At 34.9% G+C, this 19,523-nt stretch overlaps 1 protein-coding gene across 1 annotated transcript in view; it reads right to left on the minus strand.

The window, feature by feature from the left end:
• Positions 1 to 19,523, minus strand: part of TEKT3 (tektin 3) — a 61,152-nt gene that overhangs the window by 38,945 nt on the left and 2,684 nt on the right. Inside the window, exons 2-3 of the mRNA XM_074225173.1 lie at positions 14,431 to 15,037; positions 11,943 to 12,026 (exon numbers count right to left, since the gene is read on the minus strand). Of these exons, the coding sequence (XP_074081274.1) occupies positions 11,943 to 12,026; positions 14,431 to 14,985 (639 nt within the window). The 5' untranslated portion in view covers positions 14,986 to 15,037. The remainder of the gene's footprint in view (positions 1 to 11,942; positions 12,027 to 14,430; positions 15,038 to 19,523) is intronic.

Raw genomic sequence — 19,523 nt, forward strand, 5'->3', positions numbered from 1 at the left:
AAAATAATAACAAAATTCATTGGGAGAAATAAAAGATCAAGGAAAAGAGATCAATTGTCATTATACAAGCTTTTTTAAGGTGAGCTTCTTTTTTGTTTGTTTATTGCTCACTTTTCCAGTTTAATTCTTGGCTTTGGGTTTTATTCTAGAGTTGGGTTCTTCTTACCTTTGTGATGGGCATATGCACAACATGAAATTCTATCTTTTATGCCCTCCTACTGCTTTCATAGGTAGTTCTGGGGGGAGGGGAGCTGTATGCTTCCAATGAGCTGTGAACTGAAAAAACTTGTCCTTAGAGAGGAATCCTGCTCCTTTGCGACTGAGATTTTTCCTCTCCTCCCTGTAACTGTGATTCAAAACTGGGTAATGGGTGCCAGAGCTGCCAAATGATATCCATTCCTTTTCCTAACTAGTACAAGGGTTGCCTTTCTGCCTATATTTTTACATATAACAGTCCTTAAAGATATCTATTCAAGTAATCTCTTAATTTCATAGTTAACATTTAAATAGTACTTTAAAGTTTGCAAAAAATTTAAACATTTTGATTTTTCAACTACATGCACTGGTAGTTTTAACCAATTTTTTTTTGCAAGATTTTGAGATTTACAATTTTTCTGCCTCCCCTCTCCCTTTGACAGAAAGCAATCTGATATAAAACCATGCTAAACATATATAGATATTGAACTTGTTTTGAGAGAAGAATGAAATCCAAATGGAAGAAAGAAAACACTAGAGAGAAAAAAATGACACAACATGTAAGACAACTTTTAAAAATTAAGGATAATAAGTTTCGTCTTCATTCAAATGCCACAGCTTCTTTTTTTGGATATGAATGGTATTTTCCTTCACAAGTCTTTTTACAATGTCTTTGATTAATGTACTGCTGAATATGAACAAGTCATCACATTTGATCATTACACCATGTTGTTGTAAATGTGTATAATGTTCTTCTGGTTCTGCTCATTCCACTCAGCATTAATTTATGGAAGTCTTTGTAGACCTTTCTGAAATCCTGTCCCTCATGATTTCTTATAGAGCAATAGTGTTCCATCACAATTTGTTTAGCCATTTCCCAAATGATAGGCATCCCCTTAATTTCCAGTCCTTTGGACTACAAAAAAGAGTTGCTATGAATATTTTTGTACATGTGGAAGTTTTACCTTTTTTCTTGATCTTTTCCAGACACAGGTCCACTAGTGGTATTGCTGAGTCAAAGGGCACTGCAAATCTTTTTTTCTATCTCATTTGATTTTTTTTTTGGTTTTGCAAAGCAATGGACTTCAAGTGACTTGCCCAAGGTCACACAACTAGGTAATTATTAAGTGTCTGAGGTCACATTTGAACTCAGGTCATCCTGACTCCAGGGCCTTTGCACTGTGCCACCTAGTTGCCCTTCATTTGATCTTTCTAATAGCCCTATGAGACAGATGTTAATATTTTCTTCATTTTACAGATGAAAAATTGAGGCTATGATGGGTTAAATGACTTGCCCATGATCAAACAACAAAATAAGTGTCAAAGGCAAGATTCAAACTGAGTCATTTCTGTCTCAAAGTCTGCTTCCTTATCCACATGATATTTCTTCTAACTTCCCCAAACTAAACATTTCTCTGAACCAATCATCATAGAACATGATCTGGGGGTTTTCAACATCCTAGTTGTCTTTTCTTCAAGATCCCTGGTTTATCAATGTTTCTCTTAAAACCTTATAGTTAATACAGAAATATGTTTAACATATTTCTACAAGCATAACTTAGATAACTCTATGTCAAAAGGAGGGGAAAGGAAAGAATGAAAAATGTGGAACTCAAATCTTATAAAAATTAATGTTGAAAACTATCTTTTCATGTAATTGGAAAATTAAAAAAAATTATACAGAATTATACACAGAATTCTGAAAATGTTTTAAAAAACAATAATAGAATTGAACACAATAGGAACTGTCACCTCTTACCTGTAAATGATGGCTCTCTTAATGTATTCCCAAATCTCATAAGCTTTTTTGGCTGTCACATATCACTAATAGCTCATATTGAGCTTGCTATTCACTAAAATGTCCAGATCTCTTTCAAACTGCTATAAAGCAATGCCCTCCCCAGAGTTTATTTATGAAACTGATTTTTAAAAATCTAAATGTAAGCTTTTACTTTATATAATATCTCTGTTGAATTTCTTTGATCAGATTCATCTCAATACTTTAGAGCAGAAGTTCTTTATCTTTTAAGTGTAATAATCACTTATGGCAATCCATCTGATCCTCATCTCAGAATAAAACATAGAGGAATTCAAAGGCATTATTGTAAAAGAAAATTAACCTTTGTTTTTAAAAACCAAAAAGCTTGCTCTACCATTTAAGGTCTTTTTGAATCCTGGGTTTTAACTACTTGTCCTTGTTGGGTAACATTTGCAAATTTGATCACTATACCATTTATTTCTTTATATGTATTATTGATAAAAGTGTCAAATAGCACATCTCCCCTGACTATTCCAATGGATATCGAACAACGAACTACAATTCTTTAGGTCTGGTAATATGACTAGTTCTTAATCCATCTAATTGTGTGATCATCAATTCTATATTTCTCTATCTTCTTGACAAGAATAGTATGAGATATTTTATCAAATGCTTTGCTAACATAGCCTTCTTGTCTGGGAAGGTAGCCAGCAAGATTCACTGGTGCCAAATGTATCTATGGCAACAGAGTAGACTTTTACCCAGAATACACAGCAACTGTGACATTTTGAACTTGGTATTGAGAACTGTGGGAATAAGAATGCAAAGAATCCATTTTGATAAAACCACACAGAGCAGCAAGGCGCGGGCCGGGTGGGGTTTAGGAAGGCAGACTTGGACTTCTCTCCCCAGGTATTCTGTTCCTGCCTCCAGGACCCTTGTTAGAGGAAAAGTTGCTGTCAGTGGTAATGATTATGGTCCAGAGAGGTGCTGGCCAAGAGCAACTGTCTAGAGCTGGGGAGGGGGGTGGGAGGTGAAGAGGGGGATTTCTGATACACACACACACAGACACACACACACACAGACTTACAAATACAGACACACACAGATGCACTCAAACACAGATACACACATAGATAAACACAGAGTCACAAATACAAACATACACAGTTGTGCGCACACACACACACACACACACACACACACACACACACACACACACACATACCCTCCCTTGCCCTCTCTCCTCTGTCCTTCCAGGGAAGGCAACCCTCCTTTAAACTGCACAAATGGTCCATTTCCTGCCTGCTTTCCCCCATCCCACAAGGAATTAAGGGAAGTCTTTTCTGTTCTCTAACTGAAGGGCTAAACAGCTGGCATTCCAAACACTTTATTCCTCAGTTGTTTACTGTTCTTTAATTTCTAATAAATTTATTCCCATTGCTATAAAAGAAAAAAAACCCTTTAGTGACTAGCTCTTACACTTTTATTTTCACAGAAGGAAGATTTTTTGTTTTTTTAAAAAGGCAATTTTATTCTTCAGCAGAAGTTGAGGTGCGATTGTGTAAAGGGGTTTTGAATCCCCACAGGAGAAGGTGAGAAGGGGGAAAACTCTGAAACCCATTAAGGAAAAACGAGGATGACCAGTCCAGGTGCAACTACTTCCACTACTTTAGCCTAAGGCCCTGGGCTGCCACTGTTATTTGTGGACTAAGGCTGCTTGACTTAAGGAAACTGCTAAAGTGGCTATGACTTTTCACTCTGCTCTAAGCAACTTCTGTTTACCCATATGCTAGTTTATAGGGACCCATTGTTTCCAATCTTTGGCTACCACAAAACTTGCTGTTATGTTTTTATGCACTTTGCTCTTTTCAAGTTAACTGATGGTATAGGTCAAAGGACATGCACAGTTTTCCCCCTCATTTTTATATCGTATTATTTTTAGTTTTTAAGTAACACGCTTTTAAAAATGTATCTATTCCTCCCATACTGCATCTCAATTGACAAAACTAAAACAAATCCAAACAAATCATTCAATCTGTGGCTACATAGCTTGGCAAAACAACTTGCCAGGCATTGGGCTAAGTACTGGAGATACAAAGAGAGGCACAAGATTATTCTTGTTATTAAGTTGTTTAAAATCTCATGGGGGAGGCAACATGCAAACTTAGGCACATAAAGTATATATCCTATATATAGGATACAGAGGAAAGAGTTAACAGTAAAGCACTAGACTTAAGACAGCCATTTTGACTGTGAATACAAATAATTCTTGTAATAATGTAATTCTTGTGTATAGCAATCTTATTGGTTGGCATATAGAAAAATCTGTTATGTTAGAGGAATATAGCATGAAAATTAGAAGCAGACCTCTTGGATCAACTCTGGCCATCAAATGTATACACTCATAAATCTGTAAAATGGTATGAGCCAGTTTGCGGCCGAGTTCATGAAATTGCTCTGGTCAGTGGTAATATTGACTTACAAAATTCCAATAGTTATACAAAACTTGATGTTGCAAAGTTCAGGAGAAAGGGTTATTGGCCGCCTTGCAGATGGCCTTCTTTCAGAATACCAGTTACAGAAAGCCTGGAAGACCATCAAATAATCATCTTACTGAATGCATTTTTCAACATCATATGCTAATATGTCTTGCAAACTTGATTGTGAGGTGTATAGTAACAGCAAAATATGACAGATTAGTGTACCAGACAGTGTAAACAATGTAATGTACCAATGCGTGAAAGTGCTTGCTTTGAGTACTACCATATACTGCAACAGTATAAGCTGTTACCCAAAAAAATTTTAAGTAAAATATAACTCCCATTTTCATTTAAAATAAACAGTAGAATGCATAGCAATACATTGAGATTTTCTTCAAATGATAAATATTTGCTATCTAAAAACAATTATTTTTTATAAAAGCAATATGCTAGAAGTCTTTCCCATAAGATTAGGGATAAAGCAAGCAAATCAATAATCACCATTATTATTCAATAATGTAACAAATGCTAGCTCTAGAAATAATACAAGAAAGGGAGTGGGAATAAGCACAGGCAATGAACAAAATTTTTTTTACAATTGACAGAATAGAGAACTCTAAAACTAAAAAAGTAGTCAAAACAAAAGACAACTTTGACAAGATTGTAGGACAAAAATTGATCCACATGAGTCATCAGCTTTTCTGTTATCAACAAAACCCTGCAGGAAGAGATTGAAAGAAAAATTCTATTTCAATAATTACAGACAATATAAAATACTTGGGAGTCTGCCTACCAAGATACACATAAGAACTATAAGAACACAATTACAAAATACTTTTTTACACAATTGAAGACAGATCTAAATAACTGGAGAAATGTTAATCACTCATTGGTAGATCTAGCTGATATAATAAAGAGGTTCCATATTGACTAAATTAATTTACTTATTCAGTACCATATCAATCAAACAGAATACTTTATAAAACTAGAAAATAACAAAATCTGGAGGAACAAAATGTCAAGAATTTTGAGTAATTAAAGAAAAAAATAGGGAAAGGACCTTAGCAGTACTAGATGTGAAGCTACAGAACTCATTATTTGACAAAAACTTCTGGGAAAATTAGAAAATAGTCTGGCAGAAACTTTGCATAAATGAACATCTCCTACCCTGTTGTCAAGATCCAAATGGGTCTATGATTTAGATATAAAAGATGATATCACAAGAAAATTATGAAAGTGTGGAAGAAATTATATAAATATGAATTTGGGGAAGAGTTCATGACCAAGGAAGAGATAGAGTGCTTTACAGGAGATAAAATGGATAATTTTGACTACATTAAGTTAAAAAACAAAACCAATGCAACCAATATTAGGACAAAAAGGAAACTGGGTGAAGTAGATGCAAGTTTTTCTGATAAAGGTACTATTTCTCAAATAGAGAGGAAAGGGACATATTTCTAAGTATAAAAGTCATTCTCCAATTGATAGTGAACAGGCAGTTTTCAAAGGAAAAAAATCAAAGCCATCAATTCTATGAAAAAATTCTGAATCACATTAGAGAAATACAAATTAAAAGAACTCTGAGGTATTACCTCATCAGATTGGCTAAAATGACATAAAAGGAAAATTGGTGTATTAGTATATTACTGGTATGTGAAACAGCCATTCTGAAAAGCAGTTTGGAACAATGTACTGTGTTTAATAAATTATTAAATTTTATTTAATTACTCATTTAATTACCCTTTGCCTCAGCTGTATTGCTACCAGTTCTATACTCCAAAGATATCAAAAGGAAAAGGAACAACATGTACAAAAATATTTATAGTGTATCTTTTGTGGTGGCAAAGAATTGGGAAACTAGAAAATGGACAAACAAGTCAGTGAAATAGTATTGTGCAGTAAGAAATGATGAAGGGAGATGAATAACTTGGGAAGATTCATTTGAATCAAATGAATTCATTTGCAATGGGGTTAAGTGGCTTGCCCAAGGTCACACAGCTAGGCAATTTTTAAGTGTTTGAGGGCAGATTTGAACTCAGGTCCTCCTGACTCCAGGGCTGGTACTCTCTCCATTGGCATCTATTCATTTGCCCCAATTCATTTGATCTTTATGCAAAGGGAAGTAAGTGGAAGTAGGAGGGCAATATACACAGAGAAATTGCAAAGGCAATCAACTGTGAAAGACTCAATAACTCTGACACAATGGACCACCACAGTTCCAAAAGACTCATGAGAAAAAATACTGTTCACACCTAGATAGAGGACTGATCTCAAGAGTGCTAATTAAAGATTTATTTCTTTTTTAAAAAATAACTAAAGCAAAAATGTGTTTGGCTGAACTTTTTATTTGTAATAGATTTTGTGTATTTTTTTTTTTTTGCCTTCTCAATGATTGGGGTATTGATTATGGGATGGGAGAGAATCTGGAACTGAAAATAAAATTGATTTATTTTAAAAGTTCTTAAGGGCATCTAGGTGGCATAGTGGATAAAGCACTGGCCTTGGAGTCAGGAGTACCTGGGTTCAAATCCAGCCTCAGACACTTAATAATTACCTAGTTGTGTGGCCTTGGGCAAGCCACTTAACCCCATTGACTTGCAAAAACAAAACAAAACAAAAGTGAGACTAGGAAAAGAAACTGGAAAAGTAAAATTTTGATGAGGAATGAGGAGAGTAAAAAAGGTCTATGGATATATAGAAGCCTCATATGCTTTGAATATTTTCCTCAAAAGAAGAATTAGAATATACTAGGCTTGGGAAGCATCAAAAATTACAAAAATTGAATTTATTTACATTCTATTAAGCAGTAAGTGATTTGTTCCTTTTATGGAAATCAATTCTGAATCCTTTTTCTAAGTATAAAATAGGTCACAACCACTTAGAGCAAAAATTAAAATTAATACAAAGCAAAAGTAGAGAATAAAATTGAGAAAAAGACCATACAATTAAATCAATTTCCACTACATTTAAATGATTTATTGATGCTGATAATGGGACATGGAGAAACAAAAGAATATAAATGTTAACTTAATATTAAAAGAAGTTTTACTAATATAAATCATTTCAATAAGAAGAAAACCGAGAGCTTAAAAATCTTATTTATCAAATACTAGACTAGCAAGGCATGACAGAGAGAAACCAGTTAAGAATATGAATTTGTCTGTAAAATCTTAAAAAGATAGATAATAGATTATAATAAACAGAAAATAGAATTAGTAAATAGTAAAACTGATTTAATGTAAGCTTACAATCCACCAAAGTAAGTAAACACATTCCAAGGGAATTTTTTACTTGAACTAGGAGAAGGAATAGCAAAAAAAGAGAAATGATCAGTAAAGATTTCTATAATAAATTCTTATCAAGAACAATAGAACCTCATAGACTCTAGTATCCAACAAGTTCTGGAGAGCAAAGACAGGAGAAACAGGTAGATTAAATCAAGGGTTCACAAAGGAAGCCCATGTTGGAGATGACAAAACTGTGAGGGTTTAAGGGATAAGTTCTCAAAGTATCTGAAAGAAGATCCAAAGATATGGTTTTAAAAAACTGGATGTTAGCACCAAAATAAGGGAATGGGATGAACAATCTATATGCATTGAAGACAGCCTTAGTAGGGAACAGATAATAGTCAACCTTATGATCACACAACTTACTGAAAGAATGCCAGATCACAGTTTTTTGATTGTTGAATATAAAAATGCATGGATTCAATATTATTAATAAATCAAAAAGTATTAAATGTCTACAATGTACCCTCTGTGATAGGGACCAAGGATACAGGTGCAAAAAAAATGAAACAGTTCATATACACAAAATTCTAATGGGGAAGACAATGCAAGAACATAATAAAATATATATGGAATAAATACAAAGTTAATAATTACAAATTATAATCTATGCACAAATATGCATATGTAAATATCTCCAAAGTAGCTAAATGCAAGGTAATATGTGAAGCAGGACACTCGCAGTGGGGATTAGAAAAGGCTTCATGCTTAAGAGGGCATCTGAGGTGAATTCTAAAGGAAGAGAGGTAATAGATGTGTTAAATATTGCAGTCCAAGTATGAGGGATGGCTGGTACAAAGGCAGAGAAACGAGTTGAAGTTCTATGTATGAGGAACAGAGTTGTGATCAGTTTGGTCAAAAGGTGTGTGTGTGTGGGGGGGGGGGGGAATAATGGTTCAATGAGACCAGAAAGGGGCTGGGACCAAGGTTGTGCCAGCAAATGTTTGACATTTATTATTAACTAGGTCTTTGAAAAGATATATAAATATATAGTTATATAGTGTATATATATATATACACACAGAATAATTTAGGGTTTAATATGAATTATTAGCATTTTTTTCTTATAACTTTATGTGTAGAAACTCAACAAAATAATAAATCAAACCCTGACTTTTAGCATTTATTGATTTCCAAGGTTTAAATGCTCACTTTGAAAGTAGAACAATCAGCTCTCAGGAGCCAGTCTGTTTGGGTCAGGGAAAACAGGGTTTTGAAAGGCAACAGAGGAGTTTATATTTTATTCTAGAGGCAATAGGTAGCCACTTGTTGAATTGGAAAGTCACATTTATTTTGGCAACAGTGTGTGTTGGAAACTGCTGAGAGATTGGAGGTAATAGAACAAAATAATGTCTTAATAATTTTCCTCTAACAACTGTCCTCTATGCATATGTCAAAATCATAGAAAATTTCTTGAAAGATTTGTAATAGAGATAACATCATTATATAACCTTTTTATCCAGGTGAGGGATAAAAAGTCAAAACTACACTCTCTAAAAGAGTTCACTACTGTGTCAAGAGTACCTGAGTTCAAATCTAACATCAGACACTTGAAACTAGTCATATGAACTTGGACAAGTCACTTAAATCTGATTTCCTTATGTCCAGGGCTATCTCCTGTCATTCTGATTGCTATCTGGCCATTGAACCCAGATGACTCTGGAGGAGAAAGTAAGACTGGTGACATAATACAGTACTCACTCAATTCAATTCCATTTATCATAGGTGGCATCACCTCCTTGATATCATAATCCTCTTCAAGAATGAAAGTCAAGGGGCGGCTAGGTGGCACAGTGGATAAAGCACCGGCCCTGAAGTCAGGAGTACCTGGGTTCAAATTCAATCTCAGACACTTAATTACCTAGCAGTATGGCCGTGGGCAAGCCACTTAAGCCCATTTGCCTTGCAAAAACCTTAAAAAAAAAGAATGGAAAGTCAAAACATCATCATCAACAACTTTGTCAGAGAGGAAATCCACAATAGATTCCAAGTTGAGGAGGAATTCTTGATGAGATCCTTTAGAAGCTTCTGTTTGTAGGAGATATTAAACTACTTGCATTGACCTACAGATTATTGTAGAGGTTTGTAGGTAAATTTAAAATTATTCAAAAGAGTTTGGGCTCAATTGTCTCCTTAAGAAAAATCAAGTAGATGAAGAAGAAAACCTATTGTTTAAACTATGCTTTGCAGTTGGATAGAAGCCCATAGATCCACACCAGAAAACAAATGGAAGAACAAAGATAGGTATTATGTGCACATACATGTATATATATATATATATATATATATATATACATCTATACATACATATATATACAACTATATGTATTTGTATTGTGTGTGTCAAAATGGAATAGACTGACTTTTGAAAATTGTAAGTTTATTTTAAAGATCCAAGTTTCTCTCTGAAAGGCCCATATTTTTTAATACCGATATTCCTCTGCAATTTTGTATAGTTTTATAGCATAAAACACCATCTCTCACTGAAAATGAGCATCAACCTGAGCACAATGGAAAAGTGCATAGTGGGTATCTATCGGTGCAATATATTGCAAATAAGGCATTAAGAGTGAGAAACAGAGTAAACAATGTTATTAAATAAATAACTGAAAAAGATGGTTATTATAGCAAGGAAAAGAATAGCCAATATATATCCTGTTGCTACCATATCAAAATTAAATAAGATAGTCCTGCAGCATGTTGGATAGCCCCCCTCTGGTGAACTTATTGGAGTACCTGGATAAGGTTCATATAGAAGAAGCAGACCTAGATGAATTGTGATTTATATTATTGAGGGAAATAACATATCTGCTGGATTGTGATGTCATGCTAGAAAGAAAACAATAGTTGGCAAAACACAATAGATATAAAGGACAAATGTGTTCTTAAAAACAAGTCTGAGACTACATTTAGAATACTTGAAATGGGAAAGAAACTGCTATATAGCTGTCTACCCAGGCCATCTTTCCATCTGCTGCCATTGTCCTATTTCTCTTCCTTCTTTCTCTTCCTGTGTCACCAAGATTCTGGGGAAGTTAATTCATCTTTGCAAACTCCTTGGTTAGGTCCCAGTTATTTTAACTGATGACTGAGAGAAATCTAGCTAACTTAGCTCAAAATATGTGTATTTGACCTCAGAGCATGCTAAACCCTGACCTCCTATCCAGCCACCCACTCAGGTCTTATTATCTGCCTGCTGCTATATCTATTACTCCCCTTGCCATTGCACCTTTCCCCTTACCTTTCACCTCTGGTTCTGGGTACAGTAATCATATCAATGTATGGATGTATGCATTCGTGAATGCATGTATATTTGCACATATATTCCTTTGTATACACAATTACATGTACACACACCTACATTGATGCAATAGACACATAAATATATTTGTTCTTGCATATATATGAAACATGTGATGATTATGAATATCTACAAATACACACATATAATCTGCTACCAGAATGTAAGCTCCTTGAGGAATACAAATTTTTGAATGTATATTCCTAGGGCTTAGTATAGGAACTAGCACATAATAATTGCTAAATAATTTTTGTCATTCATTCATGCTGTATATGGGTACACTATACATTTCATAAAGTAAATCTTATTTTTCTGTTAAATTGGGCTAGTCCTAATTAAAATGTTATAAATGATGTAATAGACAAGTTTAGTCTTCTCAACTACCAACTTTCCCTTTCTGTGCTTCTAAAACTATTCTACACTTCCTTCCCACTCCTTTCCTTTCCTAAAATTGTTTTTAGTTGTCATATTCTTTTTCTCTTCTCCTATGTGCTTTCTGAAAGATATTTCAAAATAATATACCATAAATGTATATTTTATTGTCTTTCACAGAAGATAAATCTACATAAATTAATTTCTAATTGTGGAAATGCAGTAGGACAGGGATGTTTTGGATTATGGCATTATTCTCTCATACCCTGAAATCATATAATTTAGCAGCAACATTTTGATATAAGAATCTAGTGTGATATGATTTTAAATAAGTATGCATACTGAACTGCTGTTTTTATTTTGCTAGGTACTAATAAAAATGGATAACTATGTAAGTGCCTTATTATGGTGATATGGTTGATTGCTTAAAGTTCTAAATATTTGCTCTAGTGGCATCCTTTTTATTGAAATTGTACTCTATTTTTCCATAATACATTCATATTTACTTATAAATACTTTGTTGTCTAAAAGAGTAAACAACTTACAGTTAAGAGTTGTTTTTCTACATCATCATGAACAAGATCGATACCCATCCTTTTCTCTCTATGATATAAACATTCTTGGGCGACCTATAAATATAAAAGGAACCATTGAAGACTATTATTAATTAATCCAATCTAATAAATGAATAGTATTTATTTTACTTTAATAAATTTTTAAAAACTCATTGCAGTTCATAGGAACTCTCAGGATTAATTTTTCAAACTTAAGTTTTTATGTACTAATCAATCTCTAATCAATTTGATGACAACTCTCCATACATAACCCCACTCTCCCCAATTGTCTTGGTGTTAGAAGGTATGAACTTTTGTTGGAAAGATACTTCCGATAGAGGCAGATATGTACTTTAGCAAGTGCAAGACGATTAATGACAGCAGTCAAGGAGTCAAAATTACCATTTATACCTTATGGGTATATAAAGGTGAGCTAAGATATAAGCTCAGCCTCTTGTGTCCTATCTCTCTTGAACCTGCAATAAGGTGAGAGAGAGAGGTGATTTCTTCTCTCCCTATTAAAAATGGCAACTGAAAGGAAAAACCTAAAGTGATAATGCTGTACTTATTCATGGGGCCTGAGAGAGGAGTTCATAGACTTTGAGTTTCTGGTTACTTTCTGGTCTTTTTTTTTTGAGGATACATCAAAGACTCATTCTAAGTCCAGGCACATTCTTTATATATATATATATATATATATATATATATATATATATATATATATATATATATATATATAATACATATATATGTATACACACACACACACACACACACACACACACACACACACACACATATATACATATAATTTTTCTTTTTTTTTCTTTTTAGTTTTTGCAAGGCATTGGGGTTAAGTGGCTTGCCCAAAGCCACACAGCTAGATAATTATCCAGGCACATTCTTCTTAAAGCAAAAAGGTACTCTCCACAATTAAGAAACTAAAGCAATGAAGCAATGACATGGCGGCATGGTAAGGATGGTGAAGAGACAAACATTTTCAACTCTACTATAGCTGAAAGTTGTTTGGTGGGATAGGTTTAAGGTGATTGGGGAGAATTGGTTTAGTAGTCTTCCCAAAATATCTTTACTTTCTGGAAATAGTCGAAAATATTTTTGTGTGGTGTTTGTTGTTGTTGTTGTTGTTCCTGCATTTGTTTGTTAATTTCTGTGTCTCTTTGAATATTATGCATTTTCTATAGAGAGTGAGAAACTTGCCCACTCATCAAGGACCCCCATGATCAATCTGCTTTAGATTTAATATAATGAAATATCTTGTGATAAAGTAATTCTAGAAAAATTAATCTACCAATCAAATTGACAGTAACTTACTCTTGGCCCAAACTAGCTGTCTTTACTCTTCCTCATTTTGAAATAAGTCCTTTCACTATGGGACTCTGTCAGCTTTCCCTTGGACTTCCAGAAAGGGAGGATGGAGATAGGCTTTTACTCCATACCCTCCCTTGCCCAGTGAGAAATAAGGTATATATGCAAAATCAGCAAGACAATGACTTTGGACCTCAAATCTACTACTGCCTGTTCTCTTCTTAAATGTCTTTTTCTATCCCAAAAAAGAATTCTGAGAAATGATTTTCCTTCCTATGAAGTAACCTTATGAATTTTGAGAGGTCAAGAATTCCCGAGTTGATGCCAATATCCCGATAAGAGATGTTTCCTGCTAATAAACCTTTCCTCATTTGAAATAACTGCCAACAGGGTCATTCTGAACCAGAAAAGAATGAAGGGTCACACCTGATGAAACAGAAGATCTAGATCTTGAATGTTACTTTTACAACAAGAAAGAGGAAAGAGAGATCAATTTTTCCTTGCCTTTTGGATTACATTGGTAGGAATCATCCCTAAAATCACACACACACACACACACACACACACACACACACACAATTTGATCAATAATTAAAATGCAAATTAAAATTGCAGATTAGAGAAAGGCAGAAATGACCTCAGCATAGGAGAAAGAATGGATACTTAAATCTGAGACCACTATTGACTTGATGCCTGGGTTACTGTAGCAAATGGTTTTAATTCTATTTTAATGAAGTGTTCATTTTTTAGATGGGGTTTGATTGGATTAGCTAATGTTTTTATAGCAACAAAGGACATCAATACTATTGTGTGCATATATATATATCTCATGAAGCAGATTACATTTTTCTTCAATATCAGAATTATGCTAGTTTTGCCTCACTGCATGACACAACTATCAATCTTAAGTGTTTTTTCCACACTCAGAACCCCATTTGAGAGTAAGTCTTCTATATCTTAATCTTTAAAATGTACACTGTGCAAATGGATTAGATAATAGTAATTTTTAATTACAGAAAATTGTTATTAAAATTTATTTATAAAAGATAAATGCTCTCATATATCAAGTTAAAGCATTTCAATACCTACAAGGTGTCTACTAGATTACAGTATATAACATTTTCCAAGAATAAGTTTCACTACAAGATTTTACCTGAAGAGGTGCTTCTGTTTCAATCAAAGCTCTTTCCATTCTTTTCTTAACATCTGTAAGAGCATTTGTTTCTCCAATCATCTCATCCAACTCGTGAATTAGTTCTGATTTCCAAAATCCTATGTCATTGACTCTTTCTCCTATGTTTTTGGTGGTATCTGACTGGGTAATTCTTACTTGATGTTCTTTGTCTTGAAGCATTCTTGATGTATCTACTCTTAATCTCTCAGCATTATGTCTGGAACTTTCAGACTCTTTGAAATTTACTAGATTAGATCTGTACCAATCATCTGGTGTATACCTTGTGAAAAGTGCAGTTCTATTAGAAACAAAGGGAAGCATCCCGTTCTCAGTTAATCCCTCAGCTCCTCTAGATATTGGAGATAAGGAAGGTGAGTAGGAGGCTACTTTATAATATGTGCTTGGTCTCCATGGAAGGCTCAAGCTATGTGTCAAGGAGTAGCGAGGATGTCGATTCTTATAACTTGATGCCATGGTACTGATGGCAGGTAGAAAACTGGAAGGTGCTGGGCTAGGATGGGCATAAGCTGCCATTAATGTAGATCCAAAATGCTCAGGGCTGGGAAAATTGTTACTTAAGTTTATCCTGTGTAAACCAAAACAGAAAGAAGATCACTTAGGTCACAATAACCTCTAGTTAAAAATGAACATGTTTACCTTTGTGCTATATGGTAATTCCTATTATTATTATAGGGGGTTATATAAAGCAAAATCTAGTTTAGAAAGAGTTAATTTTCTTCCTGATAACTAGCAAATCAACTCTACCTTTATCATTTGTAATTAGGTCCCAAATGTAAAATCTGAATTTCTAAATACCTCAAATATGAAAAAAATTTCTAATATTGTTAGGGAAAAAATTCTATTGAATTAATATAAGTATGCCATAAACATAAATATATGTAAGTAATATATTTCTGGGTTAATAATTGCAGTTAATTACTTAAATATGATGTTCAATCCTTCAACCTTACAAGAAAAATTTCATTTGTTTGTTTTAAGATGAAGACTATAAGCAAGATTTAAACCACATTTACAATAATACTCTTGAAATGCACTTGAGCCAAAAGTCATTCTGAACATATAAAACAAAAGAACTATATTATTTTTACTAGTGCCATTTTCTATTAGTCCTTCCCCTGATTTGATAATCCCAATATTTACTTCAATTTAGTTTTTAAAATAGTAATTAACTCCCTACTATGTGTAAAGCACCATGAGATAAGATAAAAATTTACAATACTTGACCTCAAGGAATCACAGGGCATACTCTATTTAGACAAGTTTTGAAGTGTGGCAGAGGTTTAAGTGCCTCTCTGAATTAGTGAACGTTTATTTCAGAAATTTAAGACTGAATCATTGGCTTTTGGACCAAAGATCACAGAATCTCAATTTGGGAAAGAATTTAGGGGCTATCTAGTCCATCTAGATTGTACCTCTATCTTCAAGGAGTAGTCATCCAGTCTTCATTTAAAGACCTCTACAAAGGCAGCTCATTTCCACTTTTGGATATTTTAATTGTTACAAAGTTTTTCTCTTATCTGGAGCTAAAAAATCTGCCTGTTTGTAGCTTCTACTTATTTTTTCCAGGGTCTGTCCTCTGGAGTCAAGGAGAGATAAAGAGGCTTAATTCCTCTTTCATACAACAACCCTTTAAACATCTAAATATGCTCAACTTCATCTGGTCCTTGTGTCATGGTCTTTGGGCTCTCACAATCTTAGTTATCTTTCTCTACATGCTCTCCAGTTTATTGACATTTTCCCTAAAATGAAGCACTCAGAATTGAATACAGTATTCCAGATGAGGTCTGACTTGATGGGAGAGCAGTAACTCCAAACTATGCTGCCTGTATTCTAGTGATCCTCTATTCCTACCTCCAAGAACCTTGAATACTTGATTTTGAAATGCCTCACACCTTGCACCTCTCCTTCACTACCCCAGTTTCTCAAGCTCTTGTAGGTGAAAATTCTTGCTCAGAATCAGCCTTTCAACTCACTTTCTAGCCATTAGCTCTAAACAATCACTCACTCACACACACACACACACACACACACACACACACACACACACACCCCTTTTCAGTTCCCTTTATACATTTATGAACTTCTAAGGCAGGAACTGTCTTGTTTACTTGCATATGTGCCAGTTTCATAGTAAGCACATTCAATATTTCTCTATCTCCATCTTCCTCTCTGCCTTCCTTCATCCTCCCCTCCCCTACTGTTTTCCTCCCCTTCCCCCCACTATCATTTTTAAGTGCTGGATACTATGCCTCTCTTAAGGCAATCAAAATTATAATTAACTTTTTTGAGTTTCTATTATATGTTGACTTATATTTAGTTGATTTACATTTAGTATGTCTATTAAAAACCCTTAGATTGAGGGGGCAGAGCCAAAATGGCAGCATGAAGTCAGGAATTCCTGGAAACTTATTCCCCCCAAAACTCCAAAAGTTGTCAAATTATGACTCTAATTCAAAATTTAGAGGGGCAGAACCCAGAGAAAGACTGAGTGATACAATTTCCCAGCCCAAGACAACTTAGAAGTTCTACAGGAAAGGTCTGTTTCACCACGACAGGGATTAGAGAAAGCAGCTGCAGAGCAGCCACAGCCAAAGTGCAGAGCAGCCAGGCTGAGTACCTAGAACTCTGGGGGTACCTGGATCTGTGGCAGAAGGGGAAGTTTCCAGACTCCTGGCCCAGGGATCATTGAGAACAGCTTGAAGGGGTGATGAGAGAACTCTGCCACACCAGATTGAGTACAAGAGCAAGCACTGGCCTCAGAGCAGTAGGAATCTGGGAAGCCAGCCTATACCTCCAGAATACAGCCCACAGATGGTAAGGGGGTGGGGGAAGACTGCAGAGATCTCTCTGCTCTCCCTGGGGCAGGACTCAGCTGTTTGCCCACACCCAAATCCAGGTTGCAGTTTGGGCCCCCTTAAGACTATAACCAAGCAGGGATTCTCCTCACAGGTCCAGGGCAGAGGGGAGGACCTGTGATCATCTACATACTAAAACACAGGCAAGAGAGTAGTCAAAGCCTCTCATAAGACCTTGGAGGAATTAAGGTCCCTCTGGGGACCCCAAAGCCTTGGAAGTGTGATAAATCAGTCATAGGTTGAGGAAATGAGCAAACGACAGAAAAAGAAGAACATGACCATAGAAAATTACTTGGTTCCATGGAAAATTCAGAAGATGACAAAATTGAAGCTTCTGTATCCCAACCTCTAAAGAGAAATAGAAAATGGGGCTCAGGCTATGGATGAGCTCAAAAAAGACTTTGAAAAGCAATTAAGGGAGGTAGAGGAAAAATCGGGAGGAGAAATAAGAGTGATGCAGATAAATCATGAAAAACAACTCAGTAGCTTTGTGAAAGAAATACAAAAAAATACTGAAGAAAATATGTTAAAAACCAGTTTAAGTCAAATGGAAAAAAGCAACACAAAAGGCAAATAAGGAAAAGAATGCCTTAAAAAGCAGAATTGGCCAGCTGGAAAAGGAGATAAAAAAGTTCTCTGAAGAAAATAACTCCTTCAAATGCAGAATGGAACTAAAGGAAGCTGATGACTTTGTGAGAAATCAGGAAGAAATAAAACTATTAAAAAAACAAAAATTAGGAGAAAATGTGAAATATCTCATTGGAAAAACAACCAAACTCAAAAACAAATCCAGAAGAGATAATTTAAAAATTATTGGGTTATCTGAAAGCCACAATCAGGAGAGGAGCCTAGACTTCATTTTTTGAGAAATAATACAAAATTGCCCTGAGATCCTGGGTAAGCAGAGGGTAAAATAGAAATTGAGGGAATTCACTCATCACCTCCTCAAAGAGATCCCAAAAGAAAAACTTCCAGGAGTATTACAGCCAAATTCCCAACCTTCCAAGTCAAAGAGAAAATACTAAAAGCTGCCAGAAACAATTCAGCTACTGAGTCTCTAAGGTCAGGATTATACAGGATCTGGCAGCATATGATATTCTGGAAAGGCAAAAAGATCTTGGTTTACAACTAAGAATCAATCACCCAGAAAAACTGAACATCCTCTTTCAGGGGTAAAGGTGGGCTTTCAATGAAACAGGGGACTTTCAAACTTTCCAGAGCCAAACAGAAATTTTGATCTCCAAGTTGAGGACTCAGGTGAACCATAGAGAGGGTGGATGAGAAGGACTAACCATGAAGAACTTAATGATACTGAACTATTTGTATTCCCACATGGGAAGAAGATACTGATAACTCATGAAATTTCTTATAAGAGCAGTTAGGAGCATATATAGACAAGGGACTGTATATAATGGTATAATATAGTAAAAACAGCGGAGTCAATGGGATGATAAAGGAAAGTACTGGGAAGAAAGGAAAGGAGAGGAAGAAGAGGCTAAGATATTTCACATAAGAGTCAAGAAAAAGTTTTTACAATGGATTGGAATGGGGGTAGGCGAGGGGGAATGAATGAGCCTTCATCCTCATCAGAAATGGCTCAGAGAGGAAATAACATGCACACTTCATAGAGTATAGAAATCTATTTTACCCTAGAGAAAAAGGAGAGGAAAGGGAGGGGATAAAGGGGGAGTAGGTGATAGAAGAGAGAGAAGATTGTGGGAGAGGGTACTCAGATACAACATCTTTTTGAACAGGGACAGGGAGAAAGGAGAGAGAGAAAAGAATAAATGAGAGTGGGAAGAAATAGAGTGGAGGGGAAATATAGCTAGCAATAGCAACTATGCAAAAAATATTGAAGCAACTTCTATGGTGGACTCATGATAAAGAAGGCAATTCATCTCAGAGACAGAGCCATTGGAATCTGAACACAGACTGAAATACATTTTTTTCTTTTCTCACTATTCTTGAAGTTTCTCATCTGTTTTGGGGAGGAGGGGGGGTTATGTTTACTCTCATAACAAGATTATTGTAATCATATAAAATAAAAAAAAAACAAAAATTTTCATATGTTAAAAAACCCTTAGATCTTTTCCAAATTACAAGTTGACCATATATTTTCCCTCTTGTTCTTGGGAAAAAAAACCCTTTAATCCAAGTATAACACTTTAAATTTAACCCTGTTACATCCACTCTAAT

This window comes from Macrotis lagotis, chromosome 2 (assembly GCF_037893015.1).
Source record: "Macrotis lagotis isolate mMagLag1 chromosome 2, bilby.v1.9.chrom.fasta, whole genome shotgun sequence".
NCBI classification, from domain to species: domain Eukaryota; kingdom Metazoa; phylum Chordata; class Mammalia; order Peramelemorphia; family Peramelidae; genus Macrotis; species Macrotis lagotis.